The sequence below is a fragment of the Canis lupus genome, chromosome 8 (genome assembly GCF_048164855.1).
Source record: "Canis lupus baileyi chromosome 8, mCanLup2.hap1, whole genome shotgun sequence".
Taxonomy (NCBI): Eukaryota; Metazoa; Chordata; class Mammalia; order Carnivora; family Canidae; genus Canis; species Canis lupus.
The window spans coordinates 38371890-38392350 of record NC_132845.1 but is presented as its reverse complement, the minus strand read 5'-3'; the positions used below and the strand labels follow the sequence as shown (position 1 = coordinate 38392350).

The window sequence follows — 20461 nt, the reverse complement described above, 5'->3', positions numbered from 1 at the left end:
CGCTCGCAGCCGATTGGTGAGGAGAGATGCCGCTCAGGGCTCGGGCGCCGACATTGGGCAGCGGGGCGGCGCGGGGACGGGCCCTGCTCGGGCGCACGCCTGGACCACCCGGAGCCCCGGCGCATGCGCAGACCGCGCACTGGGGAGGTGCCTCTGGCGGCCGCGGGGCGGGACGGAGCGGGGCGGGGCCCGGGGTTGGGGGACCGGCCCGCCCAGCCCGCGGAGAAGGAAACAAGCACACACTAGAAGTATTAGATCAAGTATTAGTATGTATTTATGCACAATAATAAAAACGGATTTACAAGTTGAACTGGAAATTTTAACAGAAGTTTAACAGCTTTTGTTTATTATATTAAATAACCAAAACACCTTTTATTCCCAAAATTGGTAAAGAATAAATAATATAATTTACAATATGGTACAAAAAATAATCAGGAAGGACAGGCATTCTGCTTTATACATACACTGTATATGTATATTTATAATCTATAAAACAAATTCACATCTCCAACAAGCCGAAAACCTTAGATGATATGGCTTAACGATTATTAAAAGAAACAGCGGTTAGTTCTGCTGCCCATACCGTGAGCTCCAAGCCCCTGCCCGTTAGGAAACACAGGGTCCAGGTCGCTGTAGTGCTTCCAACACGGAGCTTCACACAGTTCTGACAGGAAAGGTCTGCTGTGGGTTTCTTCCTTTTTTTCTTAAGACAAAGTGCCCTATTTTCTCACAAATGCATCTAACAGATCTCAATGTCTTTAAACACAAAACAAACCCAGCAGACTGCTGCTGCTTCCTTCCTCTGCTTGGTTCCAGTGTCTTCTATTCCATGGCTTTTCTTTGCACAAGTTTGGATCCCATGCTGGGATCTAGGTAAAAGATGCTACTCAACTGAAAAGGACCCCCTTTCAGGATCCCAATGCTAAGAAGCTGGAGATGTGGGCAAGCAAGTCGATCAATGGATGAATTGTTTCCAAATGGCCCCACTGCCTGAGCAAGCGCCCTACACCTAGGGGATAGAGAGGTGAGGGCCACATCCCCGCCGATCTGGTGTCGCGGCGGGAGCTTTGACTCACTGCTGCATCTCATAGGCTTATCATTGGATGTTGACAATAAAAGCCAAGGCTGAGCCACAAGCTCTCCGGACACTAGAGATACTCAGGCTCAATCTTTGGAAAAGCTGAATCAGCAAAAAGATCCCAGACAGCATCAGAGTGACTAGGGAGGGAGATTTCTGAGGAACTGATCTGATCTTAGTCACAACATGCTCAGATGCACGAAGAAAGCCACGGGTGCACAGCGAGACTACGACTTCCGCTCATGAGGCAGAGGAAGATAGGGCAGGGAGGGAGTATCTCTGCTTGGGTCTTTTGAAAATTATAGCTTATAACAGCTCCTTATTTTTATACATATATATTGATTTACGCTGGGAGAAAACGCACTCATCCTTTTAATGCTACTAATGACGCCACTTTTCCCTAACACAACAAGCAAATGCTTCCGCCTGTCAGGTTGCCACAGAACTCTCTGGAAAAAAGTGTCAGCTTTATTACAGGTGTGAAGAATCAGTCCACCATCCTCCCTAACTCCCTCCCCACCTGATGGCACTCCAGCCCCCCTGTGGAAGGTGCCACTAAAGAGCCTACAAAGGCCAATCCCAAATCCCTAGCTTTTCTCCTCTTAGAGGTCACTGAGTAACCAGCACCAGCCTACCCAGTAGCCTGGCTCGGGGCATCCCAGTGAAAGCAGCTCAGAACCCCTGCCGTCTGTTACTGGCGGGGTGGGGGGGTGTCTCTGGTCCCTGACACTGGGAGTATGATCGAGTCAGTAGTGGCCTGAATTTGGCCTGGTGTCCAAACCTCCTACAGATATGACAAAGTCAGATCCCCAGAGAGATCCACTAATCACATCACCTCCAAAAGATGCTAATTTCAGGACGATAATAGATGGATTGTAAAACCACCCAAGCAAATTTAGACACTTTGGTTCAAACGATGCTCTCTCTTACTAAAGGGGCACCATGCCCCTCTTTTACACATCTCCAGAGCTTTGGGACCATTTGTAAGAGCCCAGAAGAGCTGCCCACAGGGGCTTTAACTAGTGAGGTTGGCACCTAGAACCAGACTCTAAAGAAGGAAACCACTATAAAGGCAAGAGCTCTGAGAAACCCTTGAGATGAGGGAAGGAAGCCACTGCCTGAAAGCCCACTGCCCTCTCGTCCGTGACTCGGGGTGACTGATGCTGCCCACAGCCTGGAGTGGCTGCCTCCATCTGCTGAGAAGGTGGGATCGGGAGCACGCCCTCTGCCTGTACCCCAGGAGACCTTTTGTGCCCTCTTCATCTGCCTCACCTCTTCATTATAGACGGGGACAGAAGCCCGAGTACAGGCCTGGGACTGGCCTGGGAGGCTGCTACTCCACTGCTAGTTGGAACAGGAAAGAGAAGCTGTCGTCAATCCAGGTGGGTTTCGGGAGCGAGCCTGCTCTGGGCCGTGGGCGGAGGGCGGAGCAGCAGTGGGCTGGGGGGGGCACAGGTGTTACCTGGCCACCACCACAGCACCAGCTCCCAGCCACCATGGCCAGAGGGCCGGATGAGGTTTCGTCTGCCAAGTCTCCTGAGGCTGAGAAGCTCTGTTCTGGGGAAAGACTGGGCACTGAACCATCTGTGGTGATGACAAAGTTCACCTGTGGAACCCCCAGGAGCACACAAGATGGACGTGGTTTTAGTCTGACTGCACCCAGGTGGGTGGGAGGGAACATGAAGGATGAAATGTATGCACAGGGTGGACTCTGCACAAAAGTCTGTGGAAGGAAGGCCATGCGTGCCAGCAGCACCCTGGTGGCCCAGGAACTCATGGACAAGGGCTCAGCTATGGTCCCAACAGACAAGGAACATCTTAGTTGACCAAGAAGCTTGAACACAGGAAGGAAACCATTAACTCTCTTCTTCAATGTCTCCTAATGCTCAAAACACAAAGAAAACCTTTTTCCAACCAGTTTAGGATTTTTTCTAAAAGTCCACACAACCTGCACAGGATTCTCTCCTCCCTCCCAATTAAGTCCGTCAGAACAAACCTCCAAGTGGGAGAACGCAAGAAGCAAGGGTCAGCGTTTCCAGAGTGATGGCACCAGGTACGCTGCCCTGTGATCCGAGCGTCCTCTTGAGTATCCACCAAGGGTGTAGACACCGCCAGGCACAGCCCAGGACACGCCCAGCTGTGCTTCCCCATCATCCGCAGAGAAAACCACCCAAGGGTGCAGAGGTTTGGCAGAAAAAAAGCAGCGGTGGCTGGAAGCGTCCCTGCAGAGAACAGGGAGACTGTGAGTCCCTGCAACTGCTGCTGCAACCGCCAAGGCACACCCAGTCCTTTCACTCGGAGAGCAAACCCAGTGGAACGTCCAACAGAACAAGTGAGGTGGACACTTGAGCAGAAATGTGGCCACTGTGCGATGGCTGGCAGGGAGCCGCTCCATCACCACGGCAACGTCTGACATGGGCTCTCCCAGAGAACTCGTCCTCGCCTCCCGGGCCACCACTGCCCTCTGCCCATTGGGACGCGGCTTCCTGCGTGTTGCACATTCTGTGGGGCAGAGCCTCCTCTGTTCAGACTGTCTTCTGGGAGGTCCTGGGCTTGACTTATGTTTTCTCTAGCCTGAAGAGGGCTACACCTACCACAGCTGAGGCCCACCAGCCATGGAAGCCCTCCTCTGCAGCGTCCAGATGCCCTACCAGGGACAAGGTGTGCTCACTGGGACAGGTCACCAACGGGGGGGCCGCCCCCACTGCCATCAAACAGAACCTCTCGGCGGCCAGGCTCGGCGATGGACAGTTCTTGGGCCAAATCGTTAAATCGAGAGATGTAATCAATGCTGTTCTCATTCATCATGCACACCAGCTGGGAATCCACAACCTGCGGGACAGAGTGCACAAGGAAGAGCACGTCAGCGGGCGGCTGGCCTGCCGCTGGACTGGGAGCGACTGGCCACCGTGGCGGGGACTTCAGTGGGAGGTGAATGAATCAGATGTCTCTCTACGGTGACAACTAGAATCCCCCACCAACTAGCCATGCGACACCGGCCCAGTGCTGTCGGGAGAATTTCAGAATCACTTCTGTCCTTTTGATCACCCCCTCTTTTGACCAGTGTGCACGAGAGCTGACTGTGAGCCTGGCGCATGGGCTGCCGGGATCCGAGTGGTGGTTCCCAGCACATGAGACTTATGGGAAGACCGCCAATAAGCAACAAGGCAAATGGCACCCAGTGGAGCACGAAGACTCTCAGGTGGTCAGGAGGACACGGGAGCGGAGAAAGCAGGTGGGATTTGGGGAACACATACCCATTTAGAACAATAGCAAGTGCAAAAACCCTGAGGTGAGAATGGGCCTCGGCTCTTCAAGAAAAAAGCAAACTGGCAGATGGGACAATGAGTAAGACCAAGAAAAGACAACAAGGAGAAGGACGAGAACCTCAGGCGCTAGGTTATCCTGAGGACAAATACGTGGAACTCTGTCTTCAAGGCGTTGTGTCTGCGTCCTTTGCTCAAGTAGAAGGTTCGGGAGGATGGGGCCGTGGTCTTGTCCTCCCAGTGCCTAGAGCACTGCCTGGCACGGAATATGCCCTGCTAAGTATTCCTTAGTGAATTGCAGGACACAACAAACAAATGAGAAGCCTTTGGAAAATTCTAAGTGGAGCTATGGCCTGAACTGAATTTTAAACTTTTAATGACAGGGGCGCCTGGCTGGCTCAGCTGGAAGAGCGCTCAACTTGTGATCTTGGGGTCATGAGTTGGCCCCACACATTGGGTATAGACATTACTTCAATAAACGAATAAACTTTAAATTATCAGAAATTTCAAACTAAAATTTGTTTTCAAAAAGCAGGAAATAAAAAAAAAATCTTCCCACTTGCAATGACGTGGATGGAACTAGAAGATATTATGCTAAGTGAAATAAGCAATCAGACAAAAATAATTATCATATAATCTCACCATCATATGTGAATTTAAGAAACAAAAGAAGGATCACAGGAGAAGAAAAGAAAAAAAACAAGATGAAACCATGCAGGAAGACTATAAGAAACTCTTGATCATAGGAAACCAACAGGGTCGCTGGAGGGGAGGGGGTGAAGGGACAGGGTGACTGGGTGCAGCCACTGAGGAGGACACACGATGTGGCGTGCACTGGGTGTTATAAAAGACTGCTGAATCACTGACCTCTACCTCTGAAACCAGTAGTTTATTACATGTTAATTAAATTTAAGTTAAAAAATAAAAAACCTAGGGATCCCTGGGTAGCCCAGCGGTTTAGTGCCTTTTTTCAGCCCAGGGAGTGATCTTGGGGTCACAGGATCGAGTCCCACATCAGGCTCCCTGCGTGGAGCCTGCTTCTCCCCCTGCCTGTGTCCCTGCCTCTCTCTGTGTCTCTCGTGACTAAGTAAATAAAATGTTTAAAAAATAATAAATACAAAATAAAAAAGCAAGATAAATAATGTCTATCTTCCCCATACATGTCCACATCAGCTTCCATCACTGTCAACCTGAGCCAATTTGGCCCCACCTTTTCCACCTACCCTTCATGCCTATGACTTCTGCTCAAACCCCATGAGATGGGCCTGGGGTGACCCTAAGGTGGGTCTGATGTGAACCTGGGGTGAACCTGAGGTGGGCCTGAGGTGAACCTGGGGTGGACCTGAGGTGGACCTGAGGTGGGCCTGGGGTGGGCCTGAGGTGGACCTGAGGTGGGACTGAGGTGGGCCTGAGGTGGGCCTGAGGTGGGCCTGAGGTGAACCTGGGGTGGACCGGAGGTGGACCTGAGGTGAACCTAGGGTGGGCCTGAGGTAGGCCTGACGTGAACCTGAGATGGGCCTGAGGTGAACCTGGGGTGGGCCAGAGGTGAACCTGGGGTGGGTCCGAGGTGGGCCTGAGGTGGGTCCGAGGTGGACCTGAGGTGGGCCCGAGGTGGGCCTGAGGTGGACCTGAGGTGGGCCTGAGGTGAACCTGAGGTGGGCCTGAGGTGAGCCTGAGATGAACCTGGAGTGGACCTGAGGTGGGCCTGAGATGAACCTGGAGTGGACCTGAGGTGGGCCTGAGGTGAACCTGAGGTGGGCCTGAGGTGGGCCTGAGGTGGACCTGAGGTGGACCTGAGGTGGACCTGGGGTGAGCCTGAGGTGAACCTGGGGTGGACCTGAGGTGGGCCTGAGGTGGGCCTGAGGTGGGCCTGAGGTGAACTTCGGGTGGGCCTACGGTGGGCTTGAGATAACCTGGGGAGGGCCTGAGGTTGGCATGAGGTGAGTCTGGGGTGAACCTGAGGTGGATCTGAGGTGGACCTGGGATGCACCTGAGGTGGTAACAGCCCCTCAGCACTGGAGACTGCCCTGGAGACTGCCCCGAACCACAGGGTCTTGACGAGCTATCTCCACATACGTGTGCCAGGCTCCTCTGCAGAGAAACCGAGGGCTTGTGAGCGTCACACGCACACAGAAAGAGGAAGACTTCTTACGTGACATGAGCCACAAGGAGTTTAAGGAACGCTCAGCGTGCAGGCAGGGGATGCGGTGCGTTCTTTGTGTCTCTGTAGACCTTCTAATCACGTCACGGCTCAGCTCAGGCTTCTCCAAAGTGTCCCCACGGGGTCCTCAGATCCCCCCATACCCTTAGATAATGAGGAACCACCCAGGGCTTCCCTCAGGGATCGGACTGTGACACCGCGGAGAGACACCGCCAGCACCGGGACATCCTGGGGAAGCAAAGTACTTGGGAGAGGCTGCTCCAGGCCTTTAACCCAGGGGGCTGTGGTTCTACGAGGACGATTTCTCCCTCTTAGGCACGTCTTCTGCCTCAGTTTCTCTCAGAGCGCTACGCTCTGTGCACTTGTCCTAGCGAGCCTGACTTGCTCCCTGAGCAGACAGAGAGAGGGGGGCGTCACAGGCCGCATCTTGCCCCGTCAAGGGTCGGCCACCACCCTGAGCCACTTTTCACCTTAGCTGGGCGGTGGCCTCGATGACTGCCCACCACAGCTGCCACCTACGGACGAGGAACCCGAGGCAGGCAGAGCGGCGCCACCTGCCCCAGGTCACACAGCCCGAACAGGACCCAGGCCCCGAGCCGGCTGCCAGCAGAGGCCCCACGGTCAACTGGATGCCTCCGGGGCAGAGCGGTCGCCTAGCGTCCGCTGTCCGCTGCCCCCATCAGGAGAACTCAGACTTCAGAGAACGTCAAGGGCCTGCCTTGCCGGAGGGATCCGGCAACCTCCCGAAGGTGGGCCGCTGGTCCAGCGTGAGCTCACGCCATGTGCCTACCTCAGCAACGTCAGCGAGGGACCGGGACACAAATGAGTCTCTTGAGTTGCCATCCAGCAGGCTGGGGCCCAGCAGGGACGTGCTGCTCTGTGTGCCCGCGGGGGTCGGCAGCATCTTCCGGCTCTTCTCTGGCGAGATGAAGCTCGCTGCCAAGGGAAGGAGGAGACCCCCTGAGGCCGGCTCGCCGGGCTCCATCCAAGGGGAGGACCCTGCAGGTTGCAGGCGGCCCCTCCTGGCATCTGCCGTATGTGCGTGTGGCCACACAGCTTTGCACAGAGCCTCATGCAGCCCCGGGGCTCCCTCACATGCTGAGCCCCGGCAGTGAGCCCTGCAGCACACGTGGGCGGCCTTGTCTCCCAGAGGCCCCGCGCCTTCTGTGGTCCAGACCACCCTCGCCTCCGCGCTCCTGCCCGGTTCGACGTGTTGCTCATCACAGAAGACCGGGCCCCCAAGCGTGGCGCCCACACGGATGCCCACCAGGTGCACGTGTACAACAGCCCCTTTCTAGGGCTGCCGGCACCCCCACACTCGTGCCCCGGCCACCCTGTGAAACCCAGGGTGCTGGTCCCCAAGGGCCGAGGAGCGTCTCCCACATGGGCCGCTGAGGCCGCTGAGACTGCCCCTGGTGGCCCCTGCCACCACGCCAACCCCTGTGGCCCGGGGAGGGGGAACCCGTCCTGTCGGCACCCAGGTCCACAGTCAACACGCCAAGAGCCCGCGGGAACACGCGCTCCGGAACCCTCGCCCGAGCCAGAAAGGGATGCCTCCCACCCCCGTGCTGCAGCAGGGGCAGAAAGCCCAGCAGGCAGGAGCTAGGCAGCGGGCAGCCCAGCGAAGGGCACGGCCGGGCTGACTGTCACACGGGTGTCAGTCACCAGAGCTCAGTGACGAGCTCGCTAGAGACCTCGGCGCATCCCCCTGTATAAGTGACGCGGGAGAAACCCCGAAATGAGCAGTCCCGGTGGCAGAGTGCAGACTCTAGTCCCCATCACCGCGCCACAGGGAGCCCGCGGTGCCTGCTGCCCTGGGACAGAGACCAGGCGCCCTGCAGACACTCACCAAACAAGCTGCTAAGCGACGAGTCCGTGGGGTCGCTGGGGCACCACTGGGGGTCATGGGTGGGGGAGGCGATCCAGTCTGGCTGGGGGCTGCTAGACGGGGATGGAAGACTTTTGGAGCTGTCACTGCCATTCAGCTTTGCCGGAGAAAGAGGGACTCCCTCACCTGTCAACCAAAACGCTGGGTCAGAGATGCCAGGGTGGGGGAATGGCATCCTGCGTCACCTATGCACCAAGAAAGCAGCAGGGTGGCACAGCCGTGCACCACGGCACGTCTCGACCCAGGAGCCCACAGGGCCCCACGGAGGACAAACGATCCTGGCCTGTGGAGGGGCCCATGGCAGCAGGGGCCATGTCCCGTCTCAGGGAAGGACGGTGGCTGTCACTGTGCAGAGCCAGACCCCGCACAGACAGCAGCCCCAAACCCTCTCGCTCACTGGCGCCAGCACCAGCCCTTCGGGGTGCATGTTTCTCAACTTTACCAACAAAAGAAAGGCGCAAAAGTGGGAGCCCAGTTCTGTGCGAATCCGCAGCCCGAAGCAGACCAGCAAGTGCTGTTGCAGAGTCGCAGAGAGCCAGTGAGTCCAACCCCCTCCCGGGACACGCACAACGTCAAGCGTCCACCCAGATTCAGAGCCACCACACACAGGCCTCATCTGAGCTCTGGACCCATTCCCTGTCCTCGAGGCTGCAGTGCCTGCCCCCGCCGAGCTGCCCAGCACCCCCCATACAGCAGGTGCTCCACGGGACAGGGGCGTGCCCCGCAAGTGTGCAGACACCTGGCGGGAGGTTGGGACCCCGTGGGCCTGGTGTGGGGGCACCCTCACCGTACTGCCCGGAACTGATGGCAATCTCGATGATGGAGTCGCTGATGTGCGTGGCGGGCTCGCCCTGCGAGAGCACGTCCTCAGGGGGCCCGGGCAGGGAGATATCCAGCAGCGCCGAGACGTTGGGTGGGGACAGGCGGCTGCTGGAGCCCTCCGGCGCAGGCAGGGGCGCAGGGGGCCCGTTGTGCAGAGGAGCCTTGGACAGCTCGGATAAGGACAGCACCGGCGAGCCCTGGCAGAGGACACAATGGGTCATCAGGGGCTCGGAACGGCAAATTGGCCTTGGCCCTACACGGCCATGACTGAGGGACAGAGAACTTGAGAGGAAAACGACACCAACAACCACCTTCTCTGCAAGACACACACAGTGGGTTTACTTCTCCTGAAACCTCTCCAGCCATGGCAGCCGTGCAGGGCCAGCCCGAGGCAGCCGCAGCCGAGGTGGCCTGGCCCTTGTCCCCTGCAGGCAGGATGGCTGGAGGCCGGGCAGAAGGGAAGAGCGGGGACACTACTGCCTGAGGACCTCCGCCCCTCCGGCCCTAAATCCCTTCGTCCTCCCGGGAGCGCAGCTGAAACAGGCCGCCCTGCAGAGGGGAAGGGAAGCCGGAGACGGGGGCCACCTGCTCATCTGTCGAGATGAAGGGGCAAAGGACGAGACCGTCGGGCGTCAGGGCCCGCCTACGTGTTCCCCACTACAACCCCAGGGGATCGAGGCTAGGGCACGGGAAGACCACAGGCTGGGGGCCGGGCCTGGCAGCCACACTGCTCTGCAGCTACCAGCGTGTCCTACCTGGAAACCGTCTGCCACTGGCTCCTGCTCAGGCCTCGAGGACACGCTGATGAATGGGTCGCTCGTGCCCTATGACACCAGGAGAGCCGGTGAGCATCCCCACCCGCGAGTCCCTAGAAGCCAGAGGGTCAGGAGACCCCTGTCGACTAGCTTGGGTGACCAGGTCCCCACAACTGAGGCTGTCAGTTCAAAGAGATACCCTGGTCCCAGCACAGCCTGAGCATGGGGCGCAGGGTCAGAGGCATGCCGGCCAGGGGGGCGTGGGGTGTACTGCTGGCTGGTGAGGCCGAAGACCCAGTGATGTGTACAGGCAGAAAGAGGTCCGGCCTGTCACAGCTCTGGATTCTCTGGCATCGCAACGAGCCTGTCCCCACTGCCCCCATCCATGGCTCTCCCCTTGGGGCGCCAGGGCTCACCTATGCCGCTCCACGGGAGCGGGGCCTATTAGGGCCCATCGCTCCTGACAGGCGGAACTGGGGTCCAGCATAACCCTGGCCTCATGGTCTTGGCGCCCACACCTCTGACAGGGGACTGCCTTATCCGAGGAGCTGGTGGCGTGGAGGAGCCTTCGTAGGCATACTCACCCCCACGGTGGGGATGGAGTCTCCGTCGCGATGGGTGCCAGTGGACTCCGGACCCGGGACGGTGGCGGTCACCTCGTCTGAAGAGAGTGGGGCAATGCCGGACAAGCCCTCAGCGTCCAAGACAGGGAGGGGGCTTCCCGGGATGATTCCAGCACTTTTAGCTGCTAAGTCAATAGCACCTGGTAGCAGAAAGGACATTTGGAACCTCAACTGCAAGGACACCCTGCCAAGTGCCCAGGGGGCTCAGGGACACCGAATGCGGCCATTCTCCACAAACAGTAAGAGACGCGTGGCTGGGAGAAGGGAACAGACACCTCACAAGGAACCCTCACGTGGTGTCTGTCCTGCTGGTGACAGAAACTTACTGGCCAGGTGACCTGTGGCCTGGGGCGGAAGGGCCTTGGGCACAATCGGCCGAGACAGGGCTGCTTTGGTTAGAGAAGACTGGATGGGCCGGAAGGAGCCTCTCCCTGGGGGAAAAGAACAGAAGCGGACGCATCAGCCCGCGTCATCTGAACGCACAACAAGGGCCTCGAAGTGTTTCCCTGAGAGAAACAGTCACCCAGCTGAGCCTCGGAAGGAAGCACCAAAGTTCCCAAATGCTTGTGGACTTGGGAAGTCACAGGGAAGACAGGGTCCCGACACCTGTCCAGGAGGGAACCCCAGCAGCACACGCATCCAGGGGCTGCCCGACGGCCGCAGTGAGTATGCCACCCTGCGGGGGGCCGTCATGGGGGATGGGTGCCCCACCCCAGCCGACGGTCCTGCACCAGGACTCTGCCCCTGCGCCTCAGCCCCCTCATTGGACTTTCTGCAGCTGAGGGGGCACAAGGAAAACCGGTGGTGCACAGTGTCAGTGTGTGCTGCACTTAAAGGGCGGGTCACAGCACGCGCTTCACTAAGCCACACCCCCTGCGTGAGACAGCGGTGTTCAGAGCCAGGCTCCACGGGGCTCCTGCCCCCACACCGCCCAGGCTAAGCACGGGGCACACGCAGGCTTCGTGGACAGAACAGACAAGGGGGTGCTCGGGCTATCCCGCCAAGAGCCGCGGGCACACCTGCCGTTCCCAAAGACGGGGGCCATGCCGGAAAGGGGTGAAAAGTGCCCCAAAGAGCCTGAGTGCTCACCAGTCACAGAGGAATTGGATAGGATGGAAAAGGAACAGACGTTGTGGGACTGGTGCTCAGACGGTCGAGGAAGCAGCGTTCTCTGTGGAGACAAGAGTGCTGATAGTGAGACGATGGAAAGACGCCGGCGCCAGGAGTCACTCAGGAAACCAGGGGCAGGCTGTAAGGGGCATTCCAGGCAAGGCGGGCAGGGTGTGTCCCGAGGGGGCCCTGGCTCTGGGGTTGACGACAGAAGGGCACCCGGACACATCGAGGGCAGCAGAGCCTCCAGCACCAGGCCTGAGAAGAACCCAGAGGAGCCTACCTCGCCTGGGCAGTGCTGCAGGGATGGCTGGACGGCCCACCGCTCACCCGGGATGCCCTGCAGCGCGTGCATCTGCTTTGGGCACCGGGCGGACACTCTCCTGACACCCACCCCCACATCTGGGGCCCCTCACACTCGTGGCAAAGGAAATATAGCGGCTCCCGACCCCATTGATGGACTAAGGGCATGGGCATGCTGCCTCAGTTGCCGGTCCAACACCCACCCTCCCGGATTACCCGCCAGGCCTCCCGGTTCGCAGCAATGCGGTGCCGGTGCAGCAGCCTGCCACCTCACAGGAAATTACGTGAGTTGCTGGAACCGTCATAGACGTCCTGAGACACCTTGGAGTGCTGGGTGCATTCCCGCTAAGGTGAAAAGGACATCCCCCTACCCCTCGGGGTCGCAAGAGTGGAGAGTAGGGGGCGCTACTGGAGTCGCCAATGGCATGGGGGGGGGGAAGGGGGTCCACCATGGCAAGGAGCCGCAGAGGCCATGTGCTGGTTCTGCTGCAGATGCACGCTGCCAGGAAGGGCGGCAGGAAGCACGAGGCTGTCGAGGCCCCGCCGCACTGCGCCAGCAGCGGGAAAGCAGAGTGTGAAGCAGGAAGCCTTTCACTGTGTGCCGACGACACTTTCTATAAAAACAGTAAATGCAAAAGCCCTCATACTGTGTGTGATTCCATTTGCGTGAAATGCTCAGAAGAGGCAAATCTGCAGACAGAAAATGCGAGTAGAGATAGTGCCTGTCTGGGGCTGGAGTGGAGGGGCACTTGAGGCAATGGAGAGATGGAATGTTCTGGGATCAGACCGCGGTGATGGCTGCACAACCCAAGTGCATGAGGGCCCACTAACCCCTCAGACCTCCTGGCTATGCGACGCACGTATCAACAAAGCTGTTACAAAGCTCAACAAAAACCACCTCCACAGGCCATGCAGGCTCACAACCCTGCACCAAAGAGCCACAGATGTGCCATCCATCCGGGGAGTTTCTACTCACTTCCAGGGGGATGATTCGCATACTTCAAGTGTGGCGGTACTGACTCTGCCCACATGCACGCACACACGACACCTGGGATCTAGACACACGGTCCCCCTACATGCAGGGACCATGTCCCCACGCCCCCAGGGATGCCTCAGACTGTAGATGGTAGCAAACCCTACACACACCATTTTTTCCTAGGGATGGAACTATGACAGTTTCATTTGTGAGTTAGGCACAGCAACGAGCTAACAGCACCAATCGCGAAAACAGAACTGTAACTACACACTGACACAGAAGTGACGTCAGCGAGGCCTCGCTCGCCAAACAGCGTATCGTGCCACACGCGCTGGTCCCGCTCATCTCTGCCCACGGAGTGAGCGAGGTCAGGACACAGGCACAGGACGCGGTGCGAGGGTACTGCAGACCTGATGACACGTCAGGAGAATCACCTGCTTCCTGCTGACTTCGGGTACAAACCACAGAAAGCAAAGCTCAGGATGGGGGCCCTGGCGCGCACCGGGCTGAGATCTGTCACTAAGCTCTCGTTTCTAAATGATTTAATCTCAAGAGGAAGAGATTTCGAAGAGACTAACAAAACAAACAGAAAGCTGTGCATTTATCGCAAAACAATACACACCCACACATTTTAGCTGCTGGTCATCACAGAATTCCTGCCTCACCCGTGCTCACGGGCCGCTCCCTGCCTGGCTGTCCCCTCGGGGGCAGATGGCTTCCATGGGGACCCAGCATTCACTGTGGGGAGCTCAGGAGAGTCTGGCCTCTGGCCACCCCAGCTACTTGCCAACTGCCTCTGCCGGCTGTGTATTTATAGAGGCTCTGAGAGTCCTCGAATAGATCCTAACCCAGGACGCTTGGGACTCGAATCCCCAGAACTTCCTGCCTCTTGTGCAAGTGGTTTTCATGCTGTGCAAAGATTACTTCAGGGAATGGTCAGCCCTGTGATTACTCTGCGTGTCCTACGCATAAGAAAGAAGGAGGAGGCGCCTGGGTGGCTCCGTGGGTGAAGCATCTGCCTTCGGCTCAGGTCATGATCCCGGGGTCCTGGGATCGAGCCCCGTGTCGGGCTCCCTGCTCAGCGGGGAGTCCCCTCTCCCAGCAGGGGACCCGGAGGGGGGTGTGCCCAGACCCACGCGGGTGCCCTGACCTGCACCACCAGTGGCTTCCGCAGGTGCCGGTTCCGCAGCTTCCTGGGCTTCGGCAGGAAGAAATCTGACTGCATCTGCAAGGAGAGGGCGGGGGCCTGAGAGCATGCTCCCCGGATGCGGAGCCCCCACCCCCAATGGCAGTGCGGCTCCCCTACTTACGCTGATGGAGTTCAGGTGCTGACGGAAAGTCAGTTCTGTTTCTTTGCTGGGAGAGTAGAGCTTCCCGTGTCGGCTATTGGGCGGCAGAGTGGTGGGAACGGCAAAAAGGCCACCGTCGGAGTCACTGCTGCCTGTGCTGGAGGGGCCCGCCACCAAGAGGGGTCTGGGCGGGTTCCTCAGACCTGGAAGCCAAGGGAGAGCAAACACGACCACTCACCCAGCAGCATCGCCAGCACGAACAGAGCTCTCCCCAAAAGAAAACCGGAAAGAAATACGGGACAGCCAGTTCCGTTTCCTTGGAAGCATCTCCTAGATCTCAGTCCCCAACACCTGCCTTCCCAGCTTTCTCTCTGGAATTCTAGCTCTCAGTGTGAGCGAATCATGGCTCTGATACCATGACGGCACTCTGCCACTTTGGTCCCCGGTGGGAAGGGCAGATGGCCTGTAAAGACATTTGAGAACTGGAAGAACCTTCCGGACCATCTAGCACAGACCAGAGGTCAGCAAGCCAGAGAGTAACTGCTGGCTCTGGAAGGCAGAAGAGACTACAGCCTGTGGCAGCCAGCCCCCACTGCTACCTGTGCCTTGGGCTGCACGGACACCTGATCCAGCCTCAGCTACCCCAGAGGCCACAAAGGACTCTGTCGAGAGGCAGGTATCCGCAATACAGAGGAAACAGAAACGTAGTGATGTGCTCGGAACAGAAAATAACCCGGGCACCTGGGTGAGTCAGTTAGGCCGCTGACTCTTGGGACTGTGGGATCAAGACCCACACCGGGCTCCATGCTGGAGTCTGCTTGAGATTCTCTCTCCCTCTCCCTCTTGTCCCTCCTGCTCATGCATGCTGCTTCTCAAATAAATAAATCTTGAAGGAAAAAAGAGAGAAAGAGAAAGAGAAAGAGAAAGAGAAAGAGAAAGAGAAAGAGAAAGAGAAAGGAAAAGGAAAAGGAAAAGGAAAAGGAAAGGGAAAAAAAAAGATCCAAGAAACCGTTGACACACAGGACACTAGGTCAGACGTGGTACTGCCTCTCGTGTGTGGCCCGTGCTCATGAGGCCCGTGCTCATGATACAGAGACACCTGCTGGTGCAGGATGTTCAAGGTGCATCCAGGATGGCCAAGGTCCTGCAGCGAGGGCACGGGCCCATGGGGATGGTAACGAAGCCCCTCACACCTGGCGTGGAGGCCCCTGAACACAGGACACAAAGGCCAGGCCAGTCCTCAATCCCTGTTGCCTCAGGTACCGGAAAATCCAAGGAATGGCCCTGAATTGAAACTACTCCTCAGGTACGGCCTGGACAAAGGACACTGCAGACTAGCAGGTTAGCACACCGTTCCTTCCAAGACCGTGTGAAAGTGCTGGGGCCTCCCTGACCCGAGGGTTTCTACGACACGTCAAAAGTACCAGGGAATGGTCCCTTCTTGGGCTTTCAGGCACCAAATCAGCATGCTCTAGAGGCTTCCACTGACCTTACAAAGATCCCCCAGAGTGACCAAACTGGCAAGGGCCACCCCATGTTTCCCACTGGCTTCAGCACCCCAGGATCCCAAGCCTTAGGTGACAGGCCTGGCACTCACCCTCCCTGCGAAAGGTGGGATTTGTTGCCATACACCATGGGCAGGACAGCAATCAGCCGAGCGGGGCCAGACATCGGGCACGCCGTACCCTGGGCTCAGGCACAGCCCACACACCCAGAAAGGCACCGGTGGCTGAGCCTCACCTGAGGAGCAAGGCGCAGAGCTGGGAGAGAAGGTCTTGCTGTTGCGGAGGGCAGACTGGCTCCGCGGGCAGCGGGGGCTCCGGGAGCTGACAGTCACCACCTTCCCTGGTGGGGTAGCCAACTGCTCTTCCTGGGCGGGCCTCACGGAAGCCGCGGAGCTGGCGTTCCCTTCTGGAGCCTGGGACAGAAACGGGCCACAACCAAAGTTAACTCAGCCTGGGTGAAGGCAGTGGGTCTCCCTCCAGCCTGAGGTGCTCACGCTGCCGGAGGGACCACGGCAGGGCGGCGACACGAACTCCTCTTTTTAAAAGCCTGCGCAAGGGACGTCCAGGTGGCTCAGCGGTTAAGCCTCTGTCTTGGGCCCAGGGTGTGATCCCAGGGTGCCAGGATCGAGTCCCGCATCAGGGTCCCTGCATGGAGTCTGCTTCTCCCTCTGCCTGTATCTCTCTGCCTCCCCCTGTGTCTCTCATGCATAAATAAATAAAATCTTTAAAAAAAATAAAAACAAAAAAAATTAAAAGCCTGCTCAAGAGGACCGCAGTGGACTCTCCTGATTGTGAGTCAGAGGAAGGAAATACAGACTTAATTTCTAGAATTAAACAAAGCTGTAGTCAAAAAAGTCCTCTGCTGAGTCAAAGTGCTAACCTCAGGGATCCTGCAGGCCCCTGGCTCAGCTGTAGCTGAGTGTGAGGAACCCTGCCACAGGGACAACCCATTCCACCCCACCTCTGTCCTCATCCCGGTGACCCCTCCCCAGTCTCCACAGCGCCCGCCATCAGGGCTCCCCCAGGGCCAACCTTCCCCTGCTTTCGGCACCACCTCGCCCGCTCTGCTTGCTCAGTGCCCAGTCCTGACCCACCTCTTCCTTTCCGAGGGACCTCTGCCCCTGCCCCGCCTGCTATCATGTCCTACTTAGCTTATTCAGTGTCACCATCCAACGGGGCCCCCTGCACACCTAGCAGCCTCTTGCAAGGTCCTGCTTGTCCAGAGGCCTGGGCGTGGGCTGCACTTGCTCGACAGTGCTCCGCCCCTACAAAGGGGCCTCTGCCTCCGGCCAGCCGGCCCATCTTTCACCTTTCACACAAGGGCTCAGGCCTCTGCCCAGTGGTTCTCAGGGCTGAGATGCATCACAATCAGCCGGGGGGGGGGGGGGGGGGGGAGAGAGAGAGAGAGAGAGAGAGAGAGAGAGAGAGAGGGCGCGCGCGCGCGTGTGTGTGTGTGTGTGTGTGTGTGTGTGTCCCCACAGCCTCTAGGTCCCAAGAACTTGCATCTCTCCTGAGTCCCTGGGTGGCGCAGAAGCTGCTGCTGGGGCCCCACTCTAGGGCATGGCTCTGAGCAGCCTGCTTTGAATTCTCAGCAGTATTTCCAAGCTGCTAGCCCTCCTCTCTCAGTCGAGGCCAAGGCCAGTGTCTGCGTCCCCTGCTTCCACCTCCTGTAGGGCTCTGGACCTGCTCCTGTCCATCCAGTTTCCTCTCCTCCAGAAGCCTCACTCTAAAAAGTTTTTAAGATTTTATTTATTCATGAGACACAGAAAGAGAGAAAGGCAAAGAAACAGACAGAGGGAGAAGCAGGCTCCCTATGGGGAGCCCAACGTGGGACTCGATCCCAGGACCCCAGGGTCACACCCTGGGCTGAAGGTGGCGCTAAACCGCTGAGCCACTTGGCCTGCCCTCTAAAACGTTTTCTTTTTTCTTTTCCTTTTTTTTTTTTAAAGATTTACTTATTTATGATAGACATAGAGAGAGAGAGAGAAAGGCAGAGACACAGGAGGAGGGAGAAGCAGGCTCCACACTGGGAGCCTGACACGGGACTCAATCCTGGGACTCCAGGATCGCGTCCTGGGCCAAAGGCAGGCGCTAAACCGCTGAGCCACCCAGGGACCCCCTCTAAAACGTTTTCTCTACCCACTTGCCCCAACGCTGCCCATGCCTGCCTGCAGGTCGCCAGCTTCCACAGCACTCAATCTAAAGGCCACTGCTCACCCCTCGGCTGCCTCTGCAGCTTCCAGCCAGGTCCCATCATGCCATGACAGCCATCTCCCTCGTGTCCCCATGTGCTCTGCTGAGCACCTGTCTATGGCAAAGGCAGCACAGGGATGCAGCCAGGAAGGGTATAGAAAAGCCCTGCAGGAGGCACGGTGAGGGCCACCTGTCCAGAAGTGGCAGGTGTGCTGCGCAGATGTGACCCGGCAGCCCCATCCCATCCCCCAGGGTCCGCACAGCCCCATCCTGTCCCCCAAGCTCCACTCTCTCCTGGCAACTATGTGCCGCTCCCTCGGCCGCTCCTCTGGGAACCTGTGAAGCCCTGCACTCCCCAGCGCCAAGCACACATGGCAACTTAGGAGCTCCTGCTTCAGATGCCATCTTCTCGTCCCAGGAAAGCTCACTGGGGTTTCTCTTGTAGGGGGCAACCTCTGCCCTGTTTCTGACCAGACACCCCAGGAGAAGTCATAGCCACTCCCCAGGCTTAGGGACCAGCCACCACGGAGGTCCCTAAGGAGCTCCAGAGCCCTTCATCTGTGCCCTCACCACTCCACTCCCTGCCCTGAAGCTGTGCCATCATCCTCCCACAATGGCCACCCTAAAGCACAAAGGACATTGTCATTCCCTCTGTTGAAACCTGCAATGTTCCTGCCTGGCTCCCGGCCATGGCTACTGCATTGCCTCTGCACACGCTGTCCCTCTGGCCAGCAAGAGAGAGCTTAGCATAACTGAAGCCTGGCAAGGAATGGGTTCTTGGTCACAGTTGTCCTTGGAGCCTCATGTGAGCCACGTGGGACAGAGCCCATGCCTGCGGCGAACCAGAACCCTCGTTACCAAGCCCAGCTTGAGATAAGGAAGCGTGGCCTGCCTGGTCACCCGGTCCCTCCCTCCCTCCCCCTGGACCCAGTTGCTCTGCTGAGAGACTTCAGACTGGGCCAGACTTCCCTTGGGGCGCCAGCAGGGCTATGCTCGAGCTTCACTCACCAGCCTGGGGTTGACCTCGGTGGAGATGAGCCTCAGGAGGCAGCTGAGGAGGCGCTGCTTGTGGAAGGTGGAGGGTGGGGCGGCAGGGCAGGGGCCCTGGGCCTGCCCGCCGGGGGTCTGGCCCTCAGGACCCAGCACAGCCAGCCAGTCATACTCCAGCTGGAGCTTGTTTGGTTTGCCCATCATGAGGTAGACTTCGGCCAGCGTCAGGCTTTCGGAGGTCTGCAGGTTCCAGCCTTCCTCGCGGAGCTGCTGGGCTAGCCGGCTGGCGGGGACATCTTTAGGAGGCTTGGCGGCAGGCTGTCCCTGAGGCGGGGGATCCGAGGGGTTCACCTTCTCCTGGGGCTCCTCTGCAGGTGCCTCTGATGAGTCTTTAGTGCAAACATCTGGCTGGAGCCCGGGGCCAGGCTGAGGCTCAGGACCTGGTGGGGCACGGACGGGGGATGGCGCCCCAGCCCGAGCGAGGTCGACCACCTCTGCACTGCCGGGGACGCGAGTCTCTGGGGAGGCGCAGCCTGAGGGCCGCAAGTCTGCACAGCGGCACTGCTCAGGGACGATGAGGTCCTGACAGGACTTCATGTAGCGCGGGAAGGGATCAAGGAGGGAGAGCTCATCCTCCAGCTCTGGGAGCTGGCCGCAGGCGCACGTCACATCCGCAGGCTCTCGGGTGAGGCCGTCCCTGCCCTCTGCAGGAGCAGCTGTGGGGGTCTTCTCAAGCCGCCCCCCAGCATCTTGGAGCCCAGTGGGCAGCCTGTCTGGAGTGTCTAGACTGCCAAGGCTCGGGGCGGCCCCCTCCCCAGGGGCACTTTCGGGGGAACTCTCTCCAGAGCTCTGTGAGGCATCGGTGGAAGGAGGGGGTCGTCCCGGGCCCTTGCCCTCGGTGCCACCCCGAGGACACTTCACCTGGCCCCTGGCCGTGCCCTGCCCGCTCTGGATGCCCAAGATCTGGGCCGGAGGCAATGTGTGGGCATCCTTGGAGCCCTGCTTGCACCGGCCACCCTCCTGCCAGTGCACCGTGCAGAAGGCCTTGGAGTGCACGACTCGGGCCACTCCCGGCAGTGGCGTCAGCGTGCAACTCTCTCCAGGGAACAGGTGCAAGGCCACCTTCTCCTGCGACGGCTCTGGAAGTGAGTGCTGCAGCTGCCGATCCTCGAGTGTCTTCCGCTGGGACCTCAGTCAAGGAGCAGCCACAGGAGTGGGCCCTGCTGTGTGCCACTGGGCCACAGACAGAGCGTGAGCCAGGCACTTCCTCTACCAACCAGCACCCTGCCGGCTGGGATGGCAGGCTGAGAGGCAGCCAAGGACACGAGAAGTTTGGGGCCATCTGTGCTTGTTTTACTAAACCTGCTGATAGGGACGCCTCGCGTGCTCCCTAACCTACCACATAGGCCAGACAGTGGCCACTTGCAGCTTAGGGAGCCGGAAGGGACTCCCACCCGAACCCCAGAAGACAGAGGACTGCAAGTTTGGTTCTGGTTCCATGC

General features: G+C 58.4%; 1 protein-coding gene across 4 annotated transcripts in view; it reads right to left on the bottom strand.

The window, feature by feature from the left end:
• Positions 1-251: 251 nt before the first annotated feature.
• Positions 252-20461, bottom strand: part of CRAMP1 (cramped chromatin regulator homolog 1) — a 55104-nt gene continuing 34894 nt past the window's right edge. For 3 of the 4 annotated variants that reach the window (XM_072835233.1, XM_072835231.1, XM_072835234.1), the window contains 12 exons: positions 18978-20141; positions 16012-16189; positions 14293-14474; positions 14133-14207; positions 11683-11764; positions 10920-11024; positions 10555-10733; positions 9971-10039; positions 9181-9412; positions 8355-8519; positions 7296-7504; positions 252-3910 (listed from right to left, as the gene is read on the bottom strand). In XM_072835233.1, the coding sequence (XP_072691334.1) occupies positions 3746-3910; positions 7296-7504; positions 8355-8519; positions 9181-9412; positions 9971-10039; positions 10555-10733; positions 10920-11024; positions 11683-11764; positions 14133-14207; positions 14293-14474; positions 16012-16189; positions 18978-20141 (2805 nt within the window). In that variant the 3' untranslated portion in view covers positions 252-3745. The remainder of the gene's footprint in view (positions 3911-7295; positions 7505-8354; positions 8520-9180; positions 9413-9970; positions 10040-10554; positions 10734-10919; positions 11025-11682; positions 11765-14132; positions 14208-14292; positions 14475-16011; positions 16190-18977; positions 20142-20461) is intronic. The other variant, XM_072835232.1, reaches the window with a different exon arrangement.